Source organism: Semicossyphus pulcher, unplaced genomic scaffold (genome assembly GCF_022749685.1).
Source record: "Semicossyphus pulcher isolate SPU_LCO1_2020_fin unplaced genomic scaffold, fSemPul1.0.p SCAF_8, whole genome shotgun sequence".
Taxonomy (NCBI): domain Eukaryota; kingdom Metazoa; phylum Chordata; class Actinopteri; order Labriformes; family Labridae; genus Semicossyphus; species Semicossyphus pulcher.
Genome location: NW_027211759.1, coordinates 11460572 through 11487195, shown reverse-complemented (window position 1 = coordinate 11487195; position 26624 = coordinate 11460572). Strand labels below are relative to the sequence as shown.

At 41.5% G+C, this 26624-nt stretch overlaps 1 protein-coding gene across 2 annotated transcripts; it reads right to left on the bottom strand.

Moving 5' to 3' along the window:
• Window positions 1-111: 111 nt before the first annotated feature.
• Window positions 112-26237, bottom strand: camk1db (calcium/calmodulin-dependent protein kinase 1Db). Of its 2 annotated transcripts, XM_069686715.1 has the most exons (12): window positions 26036-26237; window positions 25754-25890; window positions 15105-15236; window positions 12676-12750; window positions 10284-10422; window positions 9337-9463; window positions 9001-9076; window positions 6915-7027; window positions 4338-4416; window positions 3549-3636; window positions 3245-3407; window positions 112-2035 (listed from the first exon to the last, which is right to left on the bottom strand). In XM_069686715.1, the coding sequence occupies exons 2-12, from the start codon at window positions 25837-25839 to the stop codon at window positions 1887-1889; spliced, it is 1227 nt and encodes a 408-aa protein (XP_069542816.1). In that variant the 5' UTR covers window positions 25840-25890; window positions 26036-26237; the 3' UTR covers window positions 112-1886. The 2 variants fall into 2 exon arrangements, with proteins under 2 accessions (XP_069542816.1, XP_069542815.1); XM_069686714.1 differs by having other exon boundaries at window positions 25754-26237.
• Window positions 26238-26624: the final 387 nt, after the last annotated feature.

Genomic DNA, 26624 nt, shown 5'->3' with positions numbered 1-26624 from the left:
AATACATCTGAATGTTCCTCCTATGTATTTACTGATTTGTGATGAAATATCTTTAGTCATATATCTTCAGACATATTAACAACCTGTCAAAGAAGCAACAACACGTCCAAACAAGCCTCTTTTTTAATACATGAATCTCTACAAGTCCAAAGCACATTTCTGCAACAATATGTAACACATGCAAACTGAGGGGCGTCCAATGCTTCTGATTTCACTTCAGATGTTTTTTGGGTGGAAAAAAAATAGGGAAGACAAAAATAAAACACTCAAGACTCCAAGCTAACTGTGTTGAGATTTGTATTTACACTAAAGAAGAGGCTCAACGTCAGTATTCACCACAACAGTTTTACATCATTTAACTTGTGTTTTGGTGCAGTCTTATTTCCCCCCATTCGTGTCGAGTGAAATTAAACAGAGGTACGACAGAAGAAAATACAGACAGATCCCGTCTCTCTTCTGCGTGAGAGTCTCTAGAGAGCGAAGGAGAAAGAGTATTCCTGCTAAATTCAACAGGCTGGTATGAAAGCACAGTGATTAAACACAGAGAGGGAGCTGTTCTCAGACCAGAAGCAGAGCACGATATTACAACTACTGAACTGCACACTACTGATTTGCCGATGCTGCAGTGGGAGCGATCGTTCCCCCAGTTACATTTGCATTCATATGTCATTTTACATTTTACAGAAGACATGAATGCACACTTCACTGATAAACACTTTCTTTAAATCCACGATATAATTCAAGGTGTTTAAAGGGAAAACAATGCATTCAGTGTGAGTTACTCAAACTGTCAATAATGATGGATTTAAAGAAAGAAAGCATCTGTCAATCTCTCCTCATGGCACATTAGAATAATATGCAGCTTTTTGGAGGTTTTTCTTTTCCTCTTTTCCTCTTTTCCACCGTCCTCATCTGCTCTCTCTGAGATGGGGTTTGGTCAGCTTCATGTTGGAGCACATCCCTGAGAACTGGTCACACAACAACAACACGTGGTTGCCCTCCTGTGGTCGCGGAGGACTTCACAGTCAAGTCAAAACTACTTAACCAAATAAAACAGCGGTTACAAAGCAACAACTAGTAGATTATTATATCAGTATCATTCAATTCAGTAACGTTTCAGTCAGTCTAATAACAAATGTACACATTTCTGCAAGTGGCAATCTTACAAAAAGTTGTGATATATTGTAAGAAAATAAATAATCCATTACATTAGTGCAATGCACCGGCCCTCTCAGCGCTCACAGCTGTGATTAAAGCACACCGTCCTGCTCGTGTTTCATGTCCGCACACTTTAAAGCAAAGAGATAACACACACTGTCACTGGTGGGACCCTGTGGAACCATTGTAGCAAATACCACAGCAAATTAACAAGAGCTGTCAAAACGAGTGCAGATGATGTCACAATGATTTACCACAGCTTAAAGCTCACTGTATATTTCACTTGCATAACATGACTCCACTCAACAGCTCCAGGCAGGATATTTACACAAGGCAAACAGCGGAGCGTCCTGTCTCCAGACGCTCGCAGTCACAAATGATAGCAGCTTCGGTAATGAGTTCCTTACAGTGTGGCACTTCGAAGATCAGCTGCGTGTTTATCTTCCAGACAACGATCCAGGCTGAACACGGCCTCTTCTGGTGAGCATCCTCCCCTCTGTACACTTCCAGGTTTCTGTGACAAAGAAGGCAGCAGGGGGGTGCCGTGCTGAGCCAACGTAAATGGAGCTGAACCAACGCTCCTCAAATACCTCCCGTGGTTGGCAGAAACAGGTGGGAGGTTGCGGGATGGGCAAACTGGGCGACGTTGAATCACAAGGCTTGGGATGGTTTAAACCCCCGTCTCAAAGCTCTGTGGTCTCCCAGCTCACCTCCCGCGGAACCTGGCGTCATTTAGTCCCAGTGTGGATGACCGTAACAGTGGAGGGTCGAGGCCGCGACGCCTCGCCCACCAACGGCTCCTCTGGTACAGGAGAGGTGGCGTCAGAGTCCTGATTGTAAACCTTAACAGCAGAGGGCAAAGGAGCGATTGAAGCACCTGTGGGAGGAAAAATAAGTTGAAAGGAAAGGAAGGTGCACGTCGAGATATGAGACAGAGTATTAGTCAGGACTAGACTAATGTGAGGCCAGTTTCTCTTTCAGTAGTGGATGTTCTCAAGGCTTAATATAAAAAATCGATCACCACAACTCCTTGCCAACATTTTCCATGTTTAAACGGCGGCCATTTTCCTCTGACGTCAGACTCAGGTTGGGAAGCTCAAATGCTGTTAAACGTCTTATTCTTGTGTTTCAGATTTGAAGTGTTATTTCAAGCCAACCTCACTGTTAGCTAGTTAACATTCCCATCAGCTTGGAATTTACATCTTTCCTGTTGTATCATGAAATACTATCAAAAATTAATGTTATCCACAGAGTGGTTTAATACTAACATTAGCTAACTGTAGCTTAGTCTCATAAGATATAATTTATGTTGTTTAACTTTGATGGCTCAAGGTCTCTCCAGATTTTCATTATCCATTGTTTTTTTTATTATTATTGATCATTTAATTTATGAATCAAGAAACACCAAACATTTAGTAAAGAAAATCCTCACATTTGCAAAGCTGGAACCAGAAGACGTTTGGCTTCTTTGTTTCATAAATGATTTAATTGATGAAAAAAGTAAGAACTTAATTAAAGTAATAATCTCGAGTAATCTCGTCTAGTAATGCGTTTTCCATCAGCCAGCAGTGGTTGGTCTGCCAGAGAGGGTAGGCGGAGCTAAGCGGCTGCTTTTCCGGTCTCTGCAAGTGTTGCGAGTAAACAGTAATCTACTCTGGCTGAACAAACAAAGAAAAGATCGATGACTACAGATACAACTTCAAAAATAAGTGAAAATCTAAAGAAAAAGAAACAAATTTGACGCTCAGATGAAGCAAACAGTCTAAAAAGGAAAGCGACCTGGACAGAATATCTGGTAAGAGAATAAAACTGAGATCTTCGAGATTAACACTTTAATATAAAAGAGATCTCTTGTAAAGGACCTTCATTTTGACAAGATCTTTAATCAAACAGCTTCAGAGACCGTTGTGTCAGCATGGCTTGGTGTCAAACTCACTTCAGTCTGTTTAATTGAAAATTACATCTCTAAAGCTGTTTAAGCATCAGCTGAGTGGAAACTCCAGCAGAGAGAACAAAGCTCAGCTGAGTGCAGGACTAAAAGTTGGACATGTCTGCATCTACAGAGGGCATCTAAAGTGTCACTCACAGTCCTTCAGGGAGAGCGGGGCACAGTCCACAGACTGGCTCTTGGCTGGAGCGCGGCTCTGCGGGTTGGACACGCTGTTGTTGCCTTGAATGCTGCTGCCAAAGCTGGTACCCAGCTGCAGGCGCCTCATGTGGCGAATCACAGCCGTCGCATTAAAGGCTTGCTGTGAAGAGAGGGCGCACACAGACAAGTGTAACTACAAAGGAAGATCTCTGGAGAAGGAAACACCACTGAGATAGGGAATACTGTGTTTGTGTTTTCAGTAATATTTGATAACAAGAAAGAGGAAGTCTTCTGTTCTCACCCTCCATTTGCTTTTGGCAAAGTTTTTCCGCATCTGCCGACTGACTGACTCATGAATGTTCTTGCAGAGAGCGGTGTCTCCAGCAATCCTGAAAATTAAAGTCAAGTCCTTTTAGATCATGTAAAATTCACACATACAAACACAGCATTTACCAAATCCTACACATTTGTATGTGTTATACCTTGGCTGTCACCCTCATGCTGCTGGATCATAGATTTATTTATTTATCTTTGATTGATGGGGCTATCTTTTCTCACTTCTCTGTCACATTCATCTTAATTTCTGAGTATGAAAGCTTGTCAATGAAAGCCATTTCTCTCTGTTATGTTGCCTGTAACCGCTGTCACAAACCTACATATTTGTATTAGAACGACCACCTGCCAAGGACCCAAAAGGCCCATTACTGGCTAACAGACCGATTCATATTGGCCACCTCAGCCGGAGACAGCAGCCCACGCCAGCTCGCTCTCGTTAGCTCCGGCTCAGGCCTGGGAAGACATCCTAATTGTTCATTAAAGCTTCCACATTCTTCGAGGATCCTTCAGGACGCCAGCCACTAATTGGCAGCCATTTATTCAGCAGATTTCTCTCTGAGGGCCGGCGGTGCCGAGCAGAGGTGGGTTCGCGGCTCGGAGCCATGGCGACAGATGACAGTGGGAGGACATGCTCTCCATGACAAATGTGTAAGCCTGGCAATCTGCGTCATACTGCTGTTTAATCGCACCAAGATGTGTGGTTCCCAGTGATTGTCTGGTTGGGAAGCAGTGTGGCGGCGGTAAGTTTTCTCACCAAGGGTGCTCAAGAGCCTGGTCACATGTAAATCTCTTCTCCGGGTCCTTCTCCATGAGGCAGCTGATGAAGTCTTTGGCTGTGGAGGGAATTGAAAAGATCAAAAAACACATCCGGCTGAGCACATCCCTCACTCTACTACAGCAAAATTATTTTTTTGTAGCTTTATTTTAAAAGACAATTGTTGAAATAATTATAATTTAGTAGTGATTAGCAAAACAGAGAGACATCGTTCTGAGTCAGCACACAAGGCTCGATTATTTTAGGTTTAAGGAGGAAGAGGCCGGAAACGTAACAGTGGGTGTGTTGAGTGAATAAGAAGTGGATGATTTCCAAAAGAAAGACTGGTTTGAATTAGATGACTAGAAAAACTGGCAGGGATCCCTTTCAACTCAATAAAATGTAAAATCAGTAACATAATTCTTTAATAAAAATGGAGGAAAAATTATTAATGGCAAGTCTCACAATCCAGGATCTTTCCTATGAAACTGTATCAGGCTCCATAAGGCAGTCAAAAGTTAACACACAAGTCAAAAACCAAACTTTCATATAAGAAAAGTACAGTAAGTTACATATTTTCAAAAAGAAGTGCAGGTAATATAGAAAAGATGTAAACTCTTCGTTATCGCTTAGACTTAGCTAAATAAAGGGTCAGCAACAGGGTCTGTAAACTTAAGCTAGCTTACTTTGTTAGCATACACCTGCTCAGTACTGTTTACATTTTCCAGAGTTTACAGAGATACTAGAGCATAAAGGATGAGTTCTTTACCTGCACAGACTTGCTTAGCTTTTTATTGATTTATGTTTAGTTAGCTCTGTCAAGGTAATGCTAGCGCTCAGTGTTTTTAGCTGACAGCGTTTCAAGTAAGCTATCAGTAGCTTGTTGGTAGCTCGTCATCCTGACTTCCATCTCTAGTTTTACACAAGTAGTTCTCAAAGTGGGGTCCGCAAAACCATAGCCTGGGGGTCCATGAAATAATTATAATACATTGATAATAAATTATAAATTGTGCTGTATCATTAAAAACTGCATGTCTACAGATGAGGATCATTTGCGGCAATGAAACAAGCACACTGTGTCTATCACTCGCGTTAGCTTTGGGCCAATAGAAACTGATGATTGTGACACGTCACATCAATCTGTCATGAATCTCTCAACTCACTCAGGTCACAATGAACCGTTCCTGCGGCTGTCTTGCTGCTGTTAATTTTCTGAAAGCTTTTAAGATCAATTACTTGAGAAGTATAAATGCTGTCAAGTAGAGTCCACAAGCAATATGAATAAAATGACCCTCTGTTTTAAAGTATGTAAGTGGTATTAACATTATTCAAATTTAAATAGGTCTGAGTATTTAGGTTGATAGCTTTTACAAAACAAATAGTTCCAATGGCATCTAAGAGTGCAAATGGTAGTAAGCATTATGATTATGAGGGGGTCTTGGAAAATGTTCTCCCTGGCCCCAAAAAGTTTGAGAACCCCTGTTTTACACAGAGGCTGTGTCCAAAATCAAACCTTATCGCTATTTTAGTGAGTTGCTGTCCAAAATGAAAGAGAGAATTATTAAGTATTTAACCGATGTTTACTGAACACAACCATATACTATCATGTGCTGTGCTGAAATTAAATAACAGCAATGAAGGAATTTACAGTGCAGTGAAAATGACATGAATGTTACTAAATATGACTAATGAAAACGACCTACACATGGGTCTGTAAGTGACTGACTGACTGAGTGAGTGACAGTACTTTCAGAGCCGTAGAGAGAGAGATTTGCGTCATTGCAATGGCAGATCATGGAGCATTTTGCACTTATGCAACTCTCTGTCTACATGGCTCTGGATACTCTGTTCGAGGGGTTGCCGGGGCTGCTCGTCTACTGTCCTCACCTATGTCCGCAGTGCGCACCTGCTTTCAAACATGTTGTCATCGGCCTCATAAGGACAGTCCTTGTAACACATTGCCCACAAAAGCGCACATTGACCTGATGTGGTCAGCCACATACTAGGTTTTTACCTAGTCTTGTTACTATATGGCCTAACTGTATAATCCCCTACATAGAACTTCCTAGATAGTGAGTAAGGGGTAATGAATGGGTTTATCGTTTTGCCACAGCCATTGATTTAGGTGACCACGACTCTCCATTTATGTTCATAAATAAGGAACATTTTAAACATGGAGAGGAAGATATTAAATGTTGTACTGGGACAATAAGGATTAGATAAAAGGTTAAATGTGTGCCAAGGACTTGAAAAATAAAGCATCTAATGAGAGAGAGAAGTGTAAAAAAAAAAAGATAGCTTTTAATTAACTTTTTAACTGATTGACGATAAAGGACAAAAGTCGAATTATTCTCTATTCACACCAACTGAAGGACATAATACAGCTTAAATGTCTTTTTACACTTTATTGAAACCATTTAAGGAACCATTTAGGTGTTTTTATTGTATTTTTGAACTGTCTAATAACGTTCTACTGCCTTTTAAAGTTTCAATACATCAGTCATTGACATTTACTAGAAAACACAGTGTGCGCACACACATACACACAGAGAAACAAACATAGATGTCATAGCTCACCAGAGTCTGATATGTCGTCCCAATACGGCGCGTCAAACTCATAGTCAGCCTTGAGGATTTGCTCAAAGAGCTTGGAGTCGTTCTCGTCGTAGAAAGGAGGGTAACCGCACAGCCTGAGAAGATGAAGATGGATGATTACACAACAGCGGCCCGTGTCTGTGCGTTCATCCAGCTGCTGTTAGAAATTTTAACCTAAATCTAAAAGGATTTGCTGTGGCCTAATCTCATTCACAGGCAGTTTGATGTTTCAAACAGGAGAAGGTTCAGGGGGATTATAGAGGCTACATGATAACTAAGAGAGGAAATAAAGAGGACAAAGCAAAGTCTATTTTCATATGATTCAGAAGAAATAAACACTATAACCATAGAAACATAGAAGCAGAGGCGCCAATTGTGAGGGAATCAGAAACTCTTTGTCTTAATTACTCAAAAACTCATCACACCTAACGAATGGATATAGACACCAGGGATTTCTCTCTTTGCTAACGAGCGTTACCAGTTAATTAGTTTGGCAGCTTTATGTGACACTTAACTCTCAAAGTTTCTGGGCTCTATAAAGTAAGAACGGCAGCTGAGGCTCTGCATTAAACTGTGTATAAAACAATCTGGATGTGGTTTAATTTGTTTTAAACATGATAGTTAAGACTGCTTTTATGTTTGCTTTTACGTTTTGTTTTTAGGATGTGGTCTTGTTTATTTCTTCTCATTACACAAGGGTTCGGCTCAAAGGATAACAAGTGTATGTCGATCTGTTGGTGACATTCACGACATTCCCCAGAGGATGAATCCAGCTCATCATTTGACGTTTCATCCAGCACCAACATGAGATACACATTTCTGGACTCAGTAAGAGCTAAACAATTGTAGGGTGGATTGACTTTTATGTTCCCCTTATGTTGAATTTTGACTATTGAGAAAAAATGTGGCCCACACTAGAGGGGAAAACAATACATCGCTTCTATTCACTTTGCATTGCATGAAGGTGCCTCCTTGTTACTTAAATCTGCTAGCAAACGGCAAAACAATCCCTAAAAGCTGCTGTGTGGTGGGATTGACTACCAGCAGGGAAATTAACACAGAAACAAGATGTTACACGCATCTGAACTGAATGGGTGATTGGATAAAGGCAATCTACATGAGACGTCAGCAGTAAGAATGGGAAAACTCAGGGATACAGACACGTATTTGGCTAGACAAATAGTATTAAAGATCAAAACCAGACCTTAGTTTGAACCTCTGCTTTCTATGGTCTATGTATGATTCTATATCAATAGAACAGTTGAAATTATCAAAGTTTATAATTTCCCCAAGAAAAACCAGGTCAGGAGAAGGGACACTGAAGGGACACTGTTCCTTTTCCTCTCTAGTAGATGTAGGGAGCTAAACAAAACACAGGCTGAAGTCGTGTTATCTTTCAGGTAGCTACACGTATTTTGCTAACCTTTCTAACTCTTCTCTTACTCGATAGTTTTCCTCTCTGGTGTGTTATGATACCTTGTGCTCTCTCTGTTTATGTTGGCGCCACCATCAGGTCGAATTTCAATTTGTCAAATACTAATATACAAATTCCTGAAAAACTAAGGACATACCTATATCGACCTAAGCTGTACTTGGTTTTTAGTGCTCCACGCAAAAGTTAGCATGCTAGCATGCATCAAACTGCAGCCGTTTTTTCTGGATCAGTACTACATATCAATTTTAAGCTAAATATACTTTTAGTCTTGGTTAATGTTTAAGCAGTTAGTTTAAAATGGTTACTATACTTACAGGAACAATTACAATAGTGTCAGTGGTCAACAAAACACTGCTAAACACATGCTAACCCTGCTGTGAGCATGTTAGCATGGTACGACCCCACTGAGCTAGCATGTCTGTGGACTCTTTTTTTATTTATCAATGCTAATCCTGTTATCAGCTTTATGATCTTTGTCTGTTAATCTCACTTTGGTGAGGTTTCTAATCGCAGTGCGGTTTTCCTGGTGGTGTCTGATTTGAAATAAAATAAAAGTTCATAAAATACGTGAAGAATCAAGCAGTCAAACACACAAAATAAGCTTCAGTTAAAGTCCATATTCAAAACACTTACAGAATATAAGCGATGACCCCAATAGACCAGCAGTCCACAGCTTTACTGTAGGGTTTCTGGGCTAAAACCTCAGGAGCTAGGACAATAAAATAAGAATATTAATGTTGATAAAAACTATTATTCATCAAACACAACAACGCAAACATTATTCAACCCTTCAACACGACAGAGGCTGAAAGAGAATATGAATGTTTGGTGTTTTGCCGGCAGCAGATGGCTAAAATCATCCTGTGGCTACTTGCAGATTAGATTAGATCATGTTTAGCCAACGAGCGAATCTAATTATATCAGACTAAGTTTCCACAAAGCTGGAAAGAGCTCAGAGGGCATCCTCACCCACGTATCCTGGAGTCCCACAGGCAGTGGCCATCACGTCACCAGTTCCCTCCATCTTTGACAAGCCGAAGTCACTGATCATGATCTTTGATTCGTCATGTGGACTGAAGTACAGCAGGTTCTCAGGCTGCAAATAAGAACAAAGAGTCAAAAAGCATGCTTGTGCTTGTTTGTCTTTGTGTGTTAATTTGACCTTGCCCCTGTTAAAATTAATGTCAGTCAGTTAATATCAAAAGAAATATGAAACAAGCTCCCCTGGGTTGTCTTTCAAGAGTTGGGAGGGTGATTACAGCTCACCAACGAGGCTTCGTTTTACAGAGAAGGAAAATCCCTGACATTTAACCTCTGTGGGTGATCCTCAGCAAGCTCTAACGTGATGACACGCACACTCAGGTTTCACAGCAGGGATTTCCCCCTCAGTTAGACTGAAGAGCCCTTCTGGATGAGTGGCGAAACATTTCAAACTCTTCGAGAACAAATGCAGGCATCTTGTCAGGAACTAGGTTGTTATGAGAATTTTTAAAGTCTAAGGGAACAGCTAACTCAACAAGTTTACCAAAAACCTGTGCCAAAATTGAACAAAAGCAACAAGAAAATGCTGCTTTAACACTTCGAGTTTCACAATGAAAAACATTTATATGCAGAAAATGATTAACAATGAAAAATCAACCAAAATAGCAAAACAAGAACACTTACTAGAGAATAAAAGCAGTACTAGTTTACAGAATCAAACAGAAACAAAACTGTTCAGAGAAACTCTGACATTTAACCTCTGTGGGTGACCTTCACCAAGCGCTTGGTACATAACATAACTCGCACAGGTTAAAGAGCAGGGATTTCCCCTCCCCCTCAGTAAGACCGAAGACTTTTCCTGGATGAGTGGCAAAGCCTTTTAACTCTTTCCAAACAAATGCAGAAGACCATGACTATTACATATAACACTATACCTTTAGGTCTCTGTGCACTATGCCCATGGAGTGCAGATAGTTGACTGCATCCAGAACCTGTCGAATGAGCCGGCTTGCGTCCATCTCTGTGTAGAAACCTTTCTCTACGATGCGGTCGAACAGCTCACCTCCAGAAACCCTGACAGCAACACAGAAAATAACACAAGACTTACTTCATGATGATTTGCATTTTCAATGGTGTGTTCATTGTAATATCAGCAGGATGGACATATGGGAAGTTCTCTTTATAAGAGCAATGTATTAATGCATACATTGTGAGCTTCAGTAGCTATCTATACCTGTACCAAAAATCCTTTCTCCTACTCTCAGAGCTACCAAACTCTGAATCTACCTCCTTGATGAAAGAAAACTTTAAGAGTCATTTTCACACACCTGCATTTCTGTTTTTGGTCGTCCTATTCGTGCATTGTCTGCTTTTAATTCATTTTAAAATGTTCAATTATCAAAATATTGTTTAAATTAGTTGCAACATGTATTTTCTTCATCTTATTTCACTGTGAGGCAGTGGATTTTTCGAAATATTAAGGGTTATTAAAGTAACGGCACTAGTATAAATACATATATGACATACATATTAATTTCAGTGCATGAGCCCACTGGTAAATAGTGATATGGTGAAGCCTCTCTTTGTTCTTTACTTCTATTGTTGGAGGTTTTGAGTGGATTTAAATGTAATTTTGAGCCTCTTGTTATCTTAGTCAGTGCTGCTAACGTTCTGTATTTTTCCAGTATTTATTAACACAATTTTTGACTCTTGTCCCCTTCTCACGTCATGTAACCTCGCAGTGTTTGCAACTCATGTGCCATCAGTTATTCTCAACTGCTTTAAACCCTAATTACAAAAAGACAAAGACACAACAAGCGACTCATTAAGTTGAGGATCTATAATGAGTGCGTTCCTGCTTTCACAGACGAATAGCACTCAACATTTGTGAGTGGAAGCGAGAGACAGGGCACAGCTTGCAGAGGTTCAATGAGGGCAGATAATGGCTGCCTCAATTGCGGGTGCATTAGTCACAAACACTGTGAAAAGATGTGGAGAGGGGAAAGGTCTCTGAAATCATGGCGACATATGTCACACAGGAAAATGGCATTACACAGAGGAACATTTGTCACACCTACACCACAATCACCGACCGAACATTTAACATGAACTCTGCTGCATCAACTGAAATTACTTCCTGGAAATTCACTGTTAAGTCTTAATGTATTAATGGCATTAACAGGTGTGACCGCCTCAGCAGAGGAGGAAGATTAAGCTGTAGGAGCTTCCTCTCCTTCTTAGAATTAGATGAGGAGATTGATACAGTTGGCTTAGCTTAGCTTAGCACAGTGAATAGAAACTGAGGCAAACAGCTAGTTAAAAAAAGAGGAGCAGCTCCTCTAAGGCTCACAAATTAACATATTTTTGATTGTTTATTCAGTGCAGCAATACAAAGCGTGAAAACAACAGTTGTGGTTTTATTGAGGGTTATATGTGCCTCACTGTTTCTTGTGCAGGTGCGTCTCTGCTTCTCACTGTGACGACAAGGCGTTTACCTCAAATGACATGCGGGCTCGCTAAATTTGTACAACATCAAGTGAAGTTCTAAAAAATCAAACAGATTTCTTTACTCATGGATTCTCTGACTTTATATCTTAAAGAAGACCCAAGTTTACCACTTAAATCCGAGAGAATGTCAATTTTTTTTTCTTGTTAATGTTTTAGATATTCTCGTAAGTTTACCACTTCAATCTCAGACAATACTTGAGTTATTTTCTTGTAATTTTTTATTGGTAATTTACCGCATTTAACTCAGAGAATATCTGAGTTTTTCTCATACATTTACAGGTTTAACCTTGGAAGATAGAAAAAACCGTTTCATCCAGATGGTTAGAAGAGTATGTGAGGACTATTTACATGAACTTTGTGATTTTAAAAGATTGCAAGGTTGTTAAAAAACGGATGATTAGCTCTGTGAGAGGAACATAACACTAATACCTAAAAAAAAACAACCTGTGGTTAGTCCATCACAGGAAACCACAGCTTGTTTTTTTTTTAGATATTTGAATAAGTTAAAAATGAAAGCTAACTTTGAGCAGAGCCAGGCACGCTCTTCATGTGTGCCAATCTGAGCTAACCTGCTTCTGGAGGTAGCTTAAGATAAAAGACATGTTAGCCATATAAACATATACTTCACTCTGTCTCGAGCATTTCAGATTCATCTCGCTCACTTTTACCACACCTATTTTTAAAGCGTCACTGTATTCACTCAGACATTCATCTGAGGGAAATGAAGGACATTACAGATACACATTTTTTAAAATAATTGTCAGACTGCGCAACAAGGACTCAACCTTAACAAACAATGTGGTGGGTTGATGTACTTACAGTTGCATTATAAGGTACAGGTGGTTTGAGCTCTCGTAGATGTCCTCCAGAGCCACGATATTCTCATGTTTTATCCTGGAGAGAGAGAAGAGAAAATTCACTTTGCAGGCTGTCTGCTTCTGTTCAATTCAGCACAGCCCACTAATGAGGTGCTATTAGCCTTTTCTGTTATTAAAATGATGTCCTGCCAACCGAACACAAAGCATTTTCTTACTTTCTGTTACAGCACATTGCCTGTGTTTAGATTGTGTGCATGTTTGTGCGTGTTTGTACGTTCCTGCTCGTCAAAAATGAACCTGGCAAAGTGTAGAGAATAGCTTTTGTGTGTGTGACGGAGAGCAGGGGGGATTCTTAGGGGATGCTAATCAATGAGTCATGAAGCAGCAACCCCCGTCAGCAGGAGCACCTGAAGAGAAAAATACACGACGGATGAAGATGCTGGGAGTCTGTGTCCAGGCAACCAACCATCAAGGTTTTATTAGTAAAGGGAAAAAAAGCCTCTGCAAGGAGATATGCAGATGACAGAGCGTGCTCACAAGGGCAGGTGGCTGAAAGGAAAAGGTGGGGGTGGAAGAGGAGGAGGCGTCTCAAAGGACCGAACAACCTTCACAACTTGCTTTCTAAGTCCAGAAAGAAAATGAGGTTGCAGGCTGAGAGCTGTTCGACAAACAGATTGAGCAGAAAACAGGATGAGAAATCAAGATAGGGGTAAAAAAACAGGAGGAAGTCAAAGGATAGAAACTGTAACCAAGCAACTACACCCAACAGCTGGCGCGCTCACTTCAGGAGTGACTGATAACTGAGCTTCTTGGGGGAATTACCCATCAGACCCTGGAGGAGGATGGAGTGTCACCTGGTGTCAAAGCAATCCTATCATTCACTGTGTGGTTGAGTGTGAGTGTATGTGCGCTGTTAAGACCCAAAATGGTGGATAGATGGGATTCGACAAGGAAGTCACTTAAGCCTGACAATGGCTCTTAAATAAACTGAGCGGCACCGGCATCCAAACCCTGACTCATTCACCATTTTCACACAGCGGCTGTAGTTTTCTAATACCACGCTCAAGATTGGATGCTAACATGCTGTTATAATGACATACTGCTGTGTGTTTAGGTGGTAAAATGTATGAACGAAGGGAATCTGACAATTGCTACTACTTATCATTTCCGGATTGATTAGCAACTTACAAAACGTTGGACTGCATTAATCCACAGGGACATTTTTCAATTTAAACAACATATCTAACAACCCTTAAGCTACCAGACAACAGCTAAGTAGCATTCTGCCACTTCCTAGCAAAAGTAACTGTTAGCTTGAGTGGCTGAGTACTGATATGAGCTACCTTTTGAATGAATTGTATGATATGATAGGAGAGGTGTACATTCCTTGCTAGCGGTACTGTTAACAAGGAAGTGGTTAAATGCTAACATTTTGCTAACATTAGCTGATGTCTTAGAGGCTAATGTTGTTTTTACAAAGTTAGGTCTGCACCTTCCCTATGGTATAATATAACTTTCAAGAAGTACATTTTTATATTCAGCCACTTCAAACTAACAGCAGCTAGGAAATGGCTAAGCTAACATTAGCTGTTGTCGTATAGCTAATTGGTCAAATATGTTGTTCGTACAAAGCATATCATACAAAACTACGAAAAGTAATGTTAGCAGTATGCCACTTCAAACCTAGCGGTAGTTAGCTAGGAAATGGCAAATGTTAACATTAGCTGTTGTCTTATAGCTTATGGGTTATCAAACACTGTGTTTTAACAAAGTTAAGTCTGTCTACACCTTTCCTATCATATCATATAACACTTCAAAAAGTAATGTTAGCTTTCAGTCTCCTCAACGTTGACAATATTAGCTAGGAAGTGGCTAAATGCTGACATGAGCTGTTGTCTGTCTGTGGCTATTGGGTTATTAAATACGATGTTTTATAAAGTTAAATCTGTTCATGCCTTTTCTATGATATAGTATAAACACTAACAAAAAGTAAAGCTAGCATAAATCCACTTGAAAGTTGAAGATAATATTAGCTAGAGAGTGGCTAAATGCTAACATAAGCTGTTGTTTGCTGGTAGCTAATGGGTTATCAAATGTGTAGTTGTAACTAGAAAAATAGCCTACTGAGCCTTCGAGTTTAACTGTTCATCTGGAAGTGTTGAAATGATATTGATTAGTGAGGTTTATTTTTACATTTAAGCGACTTACAAACTGAAACACAGCAGTATGACGTAACAGCATTTGAACTTCAAACCCCGAGCATGACGTTAGAGGAGAATTGCTGCTGTGTTCATACGTGCAATTACTCAGGAAGAGACACACCCATGCACATTCTCCAGCTTCCCCGAGGACGCTGTGAGGTTATGACCCCTTCTAAACTGTGCTTCTTCTTCTGCAAACTCCCCAGCGGCTCAGTAAAGCGGTACCTACTTCCTAAGCACGGCAATTTCATTCTCGATGCTTGTCTCCTTCCCCTTCAGTGCTTTTTTCGGGATGCACTTGATTGCGACCATCTTTCCCGTGGACTTCTCCCGAGCCATCACCACCTCAGAAAACGCACCTCTGCAAGAGAGAAAGAGAGAAACATGTTAGACCTGCTTAAGTAATATTGACACAAAAACCTATGGAGTGTGAGTGGACACAGGGCACTCAGGCCAGAGTACACAAACGGCATATTGTGAATATTTACTGAGAACTGGTAAAGACCCTGACTGTGGGCGACTTCTTTCTGTGTTGGCTTACGCTTGCTGCTCGTGTGTGACCGAAAGCACGGCAAACACTCTTAAAACCACTAAAAAACACCCATTTAGGACAGCAGATAGCGTGTCGTCCTCAACCATCTGTCTCCATACACGAGAGCCTTTAAAAACAAATACCGAATTAAGGGAATATTTGCTCAAGCAATCTGTATCTGTTGCTACGATACCACATTCAGTCCACCTTAATAAATCTCGCTGAGCAGGCAGCATGATTGCTTTTTTCCCTCCCCCCCATCGTCGTGTTTTCATTACGCACCTTCGCAGGCACCTTTAACCTACATGCTCCCTCAGCAGTGCTGGATGTGAAGATGTAAAAAAATGAAAAAAGAGGATTGATGATTTGAAACTCCCTGGGCCATGTTCACCAGACCAAAACAACAAATATGATCTTATCGACTAAAGCAATCCTTGATCCACTGATGACCTCATGCCTCTGATGAATACTTAACGTATGAAATAAAAAAGTAAACTGAGCCTGAGGCCATGATGCTATCATACCCAATTCAGTCTTAATCAAATCTTCTGCTTTCAAAGCCGGCTTTTTTGCCCATTTATAGAGTACAAAGAGAGCAACAAACTTCTTAGCCAACTATTTTTTATTATCTCTTGCCAATATAAAAATATGGAACAGAAAATATGCCTCCTGCATTTCTTTTCTCCCTTTCTGACATTTAAAGGTGTTGGCTCGTCATCAGTTACACACAAATAAAACTGAACACATCGAAAGTGATCCAGCGCGGTACAAAAGCAAGACGGCCACCATCAAAGGGTCCATTATGTCCTCAAAGTGTAATCAGTTCCTCCCAACAGGCTCTAAACTCAGTTCCGCTCGCTGCGCTAAGTCCCACCAAGGCCATCAAATCCATGCTAATCCCTCACTCCACCATCACACAGCGGGGGGGGGGAGGGTCAGACAGAGCCACAACACATAAACACAGACTGTCACAAACACGCTACCTGCTGGTCACAAAGCCGACCCTAGGTGTTATGAGGTGGAACACACACACTGCTAACAAACACAACTGAGAGCAAACGCCCCTCTGACTTTGACCTCGTTCTGACACACGATGCGGGACAGTATGTGAATTCATGAGAGGGAGTTGGTGCTCTACTCGCTGGCCTGTTACAGCACTATCTTCCCACTGCAGCTGCTGCCGTGAGGACAATGAGCATCATTTCTATTCAGCTCATGCAACCGATTCTCACAGCTGCGTGGACTTCAGGAGAAGCAAAAAAAATTCCTCCACCAGCAGGACGAGTCTGACAAGCAGCTCTCTAGCACGTTTTTTGTAAGAGCATGCTTTTTTTTTTTTGCTCTCTGCAGCAGAAGACACGCGATGACGAAAACCACAGGAAACCTGTGGAACCTGTGAGAGGGAGGTTAGCGCTTACAGCACCATTTCTGTACCCCATGCTCACCACACTGACAAGCAGCAACATCACTTCCTGTGAATGACAACATGACAGAATCCAAGCCTGTGACTTTCCATGCTCTGCCGATGCATCAGGCATGAGAAACTGCCGCATCTCTGCAATCTGTTAATACTTCATTCACAGGAAAGAAAGGGTGTGATATCTGCGAAAGGCATGCATATGGTGATGCCACTGCCCACCTGCTCTATCTGCACATACAAACACTACATACATACAAACATACATGCATAAATACATACAAAGTAGTACAGTCGCACATGCATCACATGAACATAATGCTCGAGCTGAAAAATAATCTGTAGATATTTAACTACTCTGGTAATCGGCGTTCATTTTCAAGAAAATGCCAAACATTCGCTGGGTCCTTCTTCAATTAAACATCTTTGGACTGTCAGTCAGATTAATTAAGCAAGTGGAAGATCCCTCTTCCTGGACAGTTGAACTGAGCATTCTTCTCTTTTAAATATTATATAACTGAATGATTAACTGATCATGAAAATAATGGTTTAGTTGCAGAGCTTCTAAACTAAAGAAGCTACAAGCACACCACATTCATCTCTGGAATAATCCTTGATGTGATCTGAAGCAGCATTAAGTGACGAGGGAAGGATCCATCTTAATTGGACCGTTACTGAAGCTCATCTATTATGCAAGATAAATATGATTGTATGGCTGCAAAATGTTCCTGACCCAGTGTCACAGACTGTACAGTCAGCACACTTACTCACTGGTTGAATAATAATAGTTGAATTTTAAGTTCCTCCCAGAGACACAGAGCTCCCTCTTCACGCCTCTTGGATGACAGAATGAGCTATGTGCGTGCATATGTGTGTGTTAGTGTGTGTGTGACACTCTGCAGTCACACAGCACCACCACGCTTGCAGGACAGTGAATCTAAACCGGCTGACTAATGTGAGATGTGAATGTGGGCTGCTCTCTGTGCAAAACCTGCTGCTGCTGCTGCAGATGCAGAGTGAAAAGCTGTATCAAATAATCATCCAGATAACTTTTACAGGCTGCGACCTCCACTGGTCAGCCTGGGTGATTATGAAACTCAGGGCACTGCTAATGGAAGACTTTATTTTTCATCTAGAAAGTGGAGGTGGGGGTCTCACGACTGATGCTGGCTTATTGACATTAACAGGCGGTGCAGGTATCGATGGTTGCGGAGTAATCATAATGACTCATCTTGTGTAAGATGCATTACAGCAGCCCGTTACGCAACATATGGGCTGCAAAAGTAGAGACTTGATAATCCAGGAAGAGCTACCGGCAAGGTAACCTGCTGTGTTCAAAGTCACCTTTACACGTGGCAATGACAGCTTCACGCAGAAACAGGACAACGGATGTATGCTTTCAGAAACATTATGTATGCAGTTTGTGAAGGAATTATAATAGTAGAAGAGTAAGCATTTGCCTTGTTGTGTTTAAGTATGCACTAACATCAATGCAATATGTAATGCAACTCATCCAACGTTATTGTCATCACTTTTTGACATGACTCTATGCACACTGTTTTACTATAAATACTGAAAAACTACCTCATGTCATCTGTGACATAATTATATCTATATCGTAGCTTGTACATTAGTTTAACATCTAATGTAGGCTTGTAGTTTTTAGTTGGTGGTTAGCACTGTTGCCTCCCAACTAGGTCACTGGTTCAAACCCCGAGCAAGGGGGCCTTTCTGTGTGGAGTTTGCATGTTCTCCTCGTGCATGCGTGGGTTTCCTCTGGGGTCTCCGGCTTCCTCCCACAGTCAAAAAACATGCTTGTAAGGTTAATTGGTGAATCTAAATTGCCCATGCGTGTGAGTGCGAAAGGTTGTCTGTCTCTATATGTCATATGTGTGATTGGCATATGTGTGACTGGCAACCAGTCCAGGATGTAACCCCGCCCTTCGCCCAATGAAAGCTGGAATAGGCTCCAGCCCCCCGCGACCCTGAACAGGATAAGCGGTATAGATAATGGATGGATGGATAATGTTTAATGCTTGTGCATAGAGAGCAAAGTTAAACCGGAGTGTGTGTGTACATAATTGGCCAATAAAGCTGATTCTGATTCTGATTCTGATCATCAATTTACCAAAAATGAGCCCAGTGCGGATGTATCAAAAACTGCAGTTCCTCAAATGGCCATTGGAGGCTGCCTCCAAAAGCGAGTTAATCTTGACAGACTCCAACATGTTTGTCTCTATGGCTAGTTTCCTGCATTCAAGACAAATGTAGAGGGGATTCATTTTTATATCACAGCAGTTTAAATGATCAGTCTTGAAGTTCACCTAAGGTTCTCCTGAACTCTGAGTCACCAAACTTGGTTTCTCTGGTATTTTTTATGCAAATATGGGACACAAAATAAGGCTTGCTGTGCGGTTTAATGTACTAACAGACGATCAAAAAAGTCCAGTTATTTTGGTGAGTGAAAATCTAGTATATTTTTATTAATGTGAAAGCTCTTATTAGCATACATCGTGTCCTTACTCAAAACACCTGGCTTATTAGCTTAGCTTGTCAATGTGCTAATTAGTTAGCTAACAATTCAGTCTTGGACACAGCCTGTTTAACTGTAACTTTGAAGTCAGCATTTTCTAACCCTCTGCCCTCTCAAGCTCTACCCATTCATCCCAATATGGTCACTTCTGGTTCCCGAAAACACACATCACAGTGGCTATGTCCCAAAAATATGATATATCAATATTCTCACTTCTAGCACCAGTTCTCTGTTTGCAGTAAAAGTCTTTATAAGGGCAGTGGCGGAAGAACTTTTCAGATTTTTCAATGATCTTAAAGTAGTGACAGCAATGTAACAATCTGCCATATTGTAGCCAGGCTTATACTGACTCTTTTAGGCCACATCCGACCAATAGAGCGAGAAATAAGAATACATATGGAGATATGTACAATATAAAATAATAATGATGAACATGAGCCAAAAATGGACCTCTGTCCTTTCAGGTAGTAAATAACATCCTCTCCAATTACATGACAAAAATAATATCCAGCAGCTCGATGAATCCACCACTACCCATCAGCACACTGGACCTAATGCAACTTTCCAGGATCGTGCCCGTTGTGATCACCTGACTGCTGATCAGACAGAGACCGATGGTCCGTCAGGGACGAGCTAATGCCACTCATACAGCAGTAAAAGATAAAAACATGTATCGCTTGAGGGGAATGCTTGGCAGAAAGCTGTCCGAATCCACCGAGCAGCCCTGTCAGAGCGAAGCTGAATTATTTTAATGAGGGTGATTACCGCCTCCTGTGCTTTGATACAAGGCAGTCTGCTGCACTTCAGCTCTTTCAGTGCAGTGAGGCTAGTTCACTAAGGCTCTGTAGGCATTCACTGCAGTGAGTGGGACAGGAATACAAATGGAAGCTGGGAAAATTACACAGAAAACATACTATGCCTCATATTTGTGAATTATTTGACTCGACGTCGTTAAAGTTAATGACGAAATCTCTCCTCCTGCAGTGGATGTAGCGGGAGGACAGTGGTAGGTGTCTCCTTCAAAGGGAGCAGCTAAGGACTAACACCATCCTAGTTGCCTAGCTGCCATTTTCACTGAATCAAGGACCCAACTAGTCAATACGCAGAAAACGGTTTTAAGAAAATGATCAATGCATGGAGGCAATGCAACACAGACGAGTAGGAACCACAGTCCGTTAAGTATCTGTTGCAGAGGCCTGTTTTTTAATTAATATCAAATTAAATACGACAAATATTAGGCTTTATGGGGCCAAAAGAAATGACCTGAATGAGTCAGCTGCAGCTATGTTTTGGCCAGGAGTGGGGGCTAACAGAGGACAACTTTGGCACAATAATATTCGAATATAATACTTGCTCTTAAAAGGGATGGAAAGCATCATTGTTGGAGGAAAAAAAACTTAAAAACTCACTGTATACAGCCTGCTGAACACCAAACATGAGACAACTAGCATGTGAACATAGTGAAGCATTTAGCATTAGCGTTTAGCATTAGCGCTTAGCATCTAAAGAGAAGAGACATTTCCTTTTGGAGTTAGCAGAACCAAAGCCAGAGCTAAAGCAGCGTTATTGGACTCATGTTCATCAGGTGGACAGAAACATGAGAACAAAAGTATGATAATGTTGCTCTGTAAGTATTACAGGTCAAAATAAGCAACCGTTTGGCTAGCAACTTTGGTATATCAACTGAATAAGTGTCTTAATTCTCAATGTTAGCTTGTTTCTGAAGAAATGTGCTGACAGGAGTGTAGCTATACTCAGCTCAATATCTTTTTAATGACACATTTTCTTTTTAAAGACCCTTTCAGGAGTTTCCTTAGGTGTAGTGTTAGTGTAGTATAATATTTGTTTATAAGGATCCTAAGATTAGGCATTGTTAACTGCACAGTGGCTGAATTGATTTTTACCATTCAAACTGCATTTGAAACATCCAGCTCTGTTTTTGCTCCAGTCTCTTTTAATAAATTGAACATGGTAATGGTTAATGGTAAATGGACTGTACTTATATAGCGCTTTTCTAGTCTTTGCGACCACTCAAAGCTGCTTTTACATTCACCCATTCACACACACATTCATACACTGATGGCAGAGGCTGCTACGTAAAGTGCCCAACTGTCAGTCAGATATCACATTCATACCCGTTGGCTATGCCACCGGGAGCAATTTGGGGTTCAGTGTCTTGCCCAAGGACACTTCGACATGTAGCCTGAGGGAGCTGGGGATCGAACCTCAGACCTTCCGATTGAAAGAAGACCGACTCTACCACTGAGCGACAGCTGCCCATAGCACATGGGAAACATTAGAATTAGCCTCGACTGACATTTTACAGTAGAAAGTACATTTGTCAGCTGGCATTTCTCTGCTATACTTTGGTCCCAAACACAAACATAACAATACACTGATGATAAGCTAACATTGGCTGACATTAGCCCAAATGATATTACAAATCAGAATCAACAGCCGTACTGACCTTTTCAGCATGATGTGACTCATGCACATTAAATACAGTTTCTCAACGTGAAAACCAAATTCTTTTTTTCTCTGTATCTTTAATTCATGATGTGTCAGAGACATCCTGTGTCACCTATTATATTACCAAAATATGATGCAAATGAGTGAAACATATAGCCTAGTGAGGACTAGAAACTGCTCTCTTATAGGTGTTTACCCTGAGGTAGGAAAACGAGAAGAGAATGGATAAGAAAGTGGGTTTGTTGCAACCTTTTTAGGCTCTGGACCATGTTCAGTATTGTAGGTTGCATCTCTTATAAATATAAAGAATCTGAAAAATCATTATAATTTTATCGCTTCCCGATTAATGAGCGACTGAAACAACGTGGAAAAGCCCATCAGGCCATATTTCAAAGGAAAACAACATCTCTCATAACCTGTTAGCTTAAGACAACAGCTAATGTCAGCATTCAGCCAGTTACTAGCTAACTTATGTTACATTACGTTAGCTAGGAATTCATCCTTTCCCTTTGTACTGGTAACCCTACTAAATTGTATCTTTCAGCCACTTCCTAGCTAACTGTAATCTTAGCCAGCAAGTGGCTGAATGCTAAAGTTGTCTGTTGTCTGAACGTAGCTAATGGGTTATCAAATATGGACAAATTTCCCTCCAGATTTTTAGTGGTCATTGTCTTGTCATTCGCGGGTCAGTCCAGAACCTATTCAATGATAATGATTTGTCAGATATCCTAAATATATTTAACTGACAAACTGGAACACAGCAGTATGACTTTATAACAGCATTTTAGCTTCCCATCCCAAGCATGACGTCTGAGGAAAATGGCCCCTGTGTGCATGTGTTCGACTGTGTTTGTATGATGTCTAAAAAACATCAAAACTCCCCCACGGTGAGTAACAACCCTCCTTGTGTTTTACATTTGCAACCCTGTGTCCACTGGGATCTGTGAAGGTGCTCGTGTGGCCAGGTTACTAAATTTACCTCCACAGAGTATCAGCAGCTTAAGGGTCTGAAATTAGCCACGAGGCGAGCGGCAGTGAGGCAGGACGACTTCAGGCCTCAGCGGGGAAGATCTCATTAGCTCACAACGGCTACCGCAACGAAACACAGGGAAGAAGTGTGGAAAAGCATTACCGACACTGCTGCAGGCTTCTTCCTCCAAAACTCCTATCAATATCTAATCATAACGCTCACACACATGAAAACATTGTCTGGCCTCCAGCTGGTGGTGGTGGTGGTATCTTTTCTTTTCGTAGCATGTGCACTCTCGTTCTGAATTTACACACTCAAATGTTTCAGGAAGCCAAATATCAGCGTTTATGTAACTGAAGAAAAAACATTAAGCTGAACAAATTTGTCTCTCAAAATCATTTTATCTCCCAGGTGTGACTGAGGTGTGCAGCACTGGCAGAAAAACATATTAGGCCTGTTGCTTGGAGAGAGAGGCAGTACTACAATATAAAATGATACAAGTTGAAGCCCTGCAGTCTGAGTCTTAAAGTAAGGACAGGCTCAAAAACACCCCACGAACCTGAACAGGATAAGTGGTATAGATAATAGATGGATGGATGGATGTACTTAAAGTATAACTGAACAGTTTAATGATATTGATCTTTTTAACGATTATATTGATCTTTCTGCACAACATTTAATATCCCTCTTTCCTAGTACCTTTGCATGGCCTTTCACTATTCGTACATGGCTGCACAGGGGCACTTTGTGGTCTTTCGTATGTGTCTGTAACCAGAGTTGGCTCTGTGTTCTCTCATGTGGCTCTGTGTTGTTCAATTTAGCTACATGGTCTTGAAGGAACGCTGCTTCACCTCACTGTGTACTAGGTGAAATTGGTTGAAATGACAGTAAAGACAGTCCCTACAATCAAAATATTTCCAACATAGTCAGTAAAATTCACTTAAAGTACACAGTGCACAGCAGAATCGCCTGTAATGTTTATATCTGATCATTTTTACTGATTTTAATGTTGTTCCTGTTGGATGTAAAAGTCATTTAAACTACTTTGACTGCTTCATCTATAAAAAATGCAAAACTACTTAAATGTAGTATTAAGTAAAAGTACTTCCACCACTGGTGTGTGGAGGACAATTAATGAGGTTTTTTTTGGCACACAGACTCCGCACAGAGGAAGATCCCAAAGGGGAAACCAGACAAGGGACCTACAGTTGAAAGGTGGAGCAGCAGCAGCAGGAGGAGGAGGATAATCTACGTCTCTTCCTCTGACCAACAGTCCTCCCCCGTCCATTTTTAATCCTCAGGCAAAGCTGCAGGGCTGCCGGGCTTTTCTGTCCCAGGTGGCCTGTTTTGAACCCCGCTGAGGAGTAACAAGGCACTCCCTGAATAACACAAACAGGAACTCGTAAATGGGACTTACTCAAAGTCAATCAGGACGAGTACAAGCTGTACAGCGTGTAACAGAAGGCCCCAAACAGTGACACACTGGCACCGGAGATGTGGGCGAGGGATGTGTGTGTTCCTCCAACCTGGCCATTGTGTGGACAGTAAATCACGATGATTCACTGGTGTTATTCAGAGGCTCTTCGCACATAAATGAAAGCCTCGGGGAAATCAGAGCTGCCTCCAGGTAGGAGCGTCTGACTGTTTAGAGCAACAGCTGAAGTGTCGAGTGAGCTTTATGAATCACCATCTGTATGACAATTTTATGAGGCTGCTCCTTAAGAATAGGAAAACAGGTATGCAGTGATTCCAACTGCGCTGTTTCACAAAATGAAGATGATGAAGACGACCAAGATCCCAGATTGAGCAGATGAGGTGGAATACATCAAAACAGAAAACCTCTGTTTAATGTTTGAATGAGCAGAGCACTAGAGACTCGAGGCCCATTTTTCGTCTCTCAGTCCAAATTAAAAAAACATACATATTTCCCCAGGGAGACTCCTTCCTGGACTCTTTCAAACAGAATTTCAAACAATACAAACATCCCCACATTAAAATCCTCGCAGTCAGGACAGGGAGGACAGACGTGTCTTAAGGGGACGAAGAGCGGCAGGAGAATGAGAAATCAGATCTATTAAATGTGTGATAGCACCTCGCAGTTGGTCAGAAGACTGCTTGTTTCTGTCATAAAAGCACGACCCAGCTGTGACCAGGCCTCCTTTATCAGGGGAACTCCGATGCTGTTTCTGCGGCGTAACTTATTCAAAGAAGAAAAAGACGTGAAGTCAAGCAGCACTAACAGCAGGACCAAAATAAACTCTGGAATTTGTCTGCTCTGTGATCCAAGGGCAAGAGAATAACTTAAACCAAAGTGGTCCCTATACGACACCCAACAAACCACATGAAACCAGGCTGCGGATCAGTTCTTATAAAGAGGGTTTACTGTATAAACAGTCAGTAAACCCAGACATAGTGTTTCTCTGCTAAAATCTGCTCTCTGTTTGGAGAAGAAAGGAAGAGATTGAGCACAAGAACACAAAGTCATATCACAGATGGTGCCTTAATTTGGTAGCTCATTTTATCATTTGTGTATGCAAATAGGCCCTGCTGTCTTTGTTGGAGTTGTTATGTTGTAGCTACAAAACGAGCACAAATAAATGACTGCCTGCACAAAGCAGCAGATCTGATCTGTGGAGAGAACTGAAAAACACGCTGTTGCTGCAGTACTTTCTGAATGAACTGAAAGATAACGACGCGTGTCTGACTTCACACGTTTTTGTGTCCCTTATTTCCGCTCCCTGAACAATTGAATGCTCATTCTGAATTTCAATAATGCCTCTTTTTAAGGGCCCTGTCTCTTTCTCTGTCACCGTCGAGCAATTCTCAGTGAATTCAGCGAATATTCAACAGCTGTCAGTCTGCTCTTCATTTCCGTTAAATCGGCACAATGTGTGATTGTAGTCTGACTGCATACAAAGTTTGTTGTCGCATGCAAGGCTGCGTTTTTTAGTACTCACGTTCCAAGGACTTCCTTGAAGTCAAATATTATCTTGATATCATCGACATGCTTTTTCCAAGATCCATCGCCGTTTTCTTTCGCCATTTCGCACCGGGTGGTGGGGGGAGGAAAAGAAGAGGACGCTACCGGAGGATCCTCACCCAGACAAAAACAAAAAAGAAAAGAAAAGTAGTGCACCTCTCTTTTTCGTCAAGGGCTTCCTGGGTATTTGTCAGCGCAGACTATCTTGCTCCCTCAGCCCCCATGCATGCAGCCAGGAGGGGAGGTATGTATGTCCTACCCCGAGAGGTTATTTCACTAATCTCTTTGACGTAGCGGATCCCGAGTCTGAGCTTCCCCACTGTTCAGATCACTGTGACGGGGGAAACACAGGCACTCCCCTCTTCCTCCTCCTTCTCCTCCTCTTTCCCAGGCGGGTTTCAGTCAGAGTCAAGCGGCGATGCGAGGAGCTCAGGTCGGGCTGCTTGCTGGAGGATGACACCTGGCAGTCGCATCCGAGCTGTGCTGCTGTGCCATGGAGTCACACCGACCGCCCTGTGGTTGTTATAGCAATAGGAGGAGTGGGAGGTTGCTGCTCCCGCCTGTCTATCTGACAGCGCGCACAATGAACCATTTAAGTGTTCGCATTGCACCAAATCACCGGCCCGGTGCAAACTCCATCGGACTGAACAGTGTCAGTCTGTTTCTGCTGTTTCACATCTAAAACAAGTCCAATTTTCGTGCCTGGTTGTTGCACGAAAAGATGCTCTCATTCAAGTGTGTGTTGAAATTTAATGGCAGGGGCGTGAATAGGGTGAAAGGGGACCCGTGGACAGCAGGTGACCCTTAGCCCCCCTCCACTTTCTTCTGTTTATTGTTTGTTTGTTGGC

Coding starts and splice junctions, on each gene's coding strand:
- camk1db (XM_069686714.1), bottom strand. CDS start 25,839: ATGGCGAAAGAAAACGGCGATGGATCTTGGAAAAAGCATGTCGATGAT. Junction 9,464..10,283: donor TAGTGCACAGAGACCTAAAG/GTATAGTGTTAT, acceptor TCTTATTTGCAG/CCTGAGAACCTGCTGTACTT. Junction 7,028..9,000: donor GGGGTCATCGCTTATATTCT/GTAAGTGTTTTG, acceptor TCATCTTCTCAG/GCTGTGCGGTTACCCTCCTT.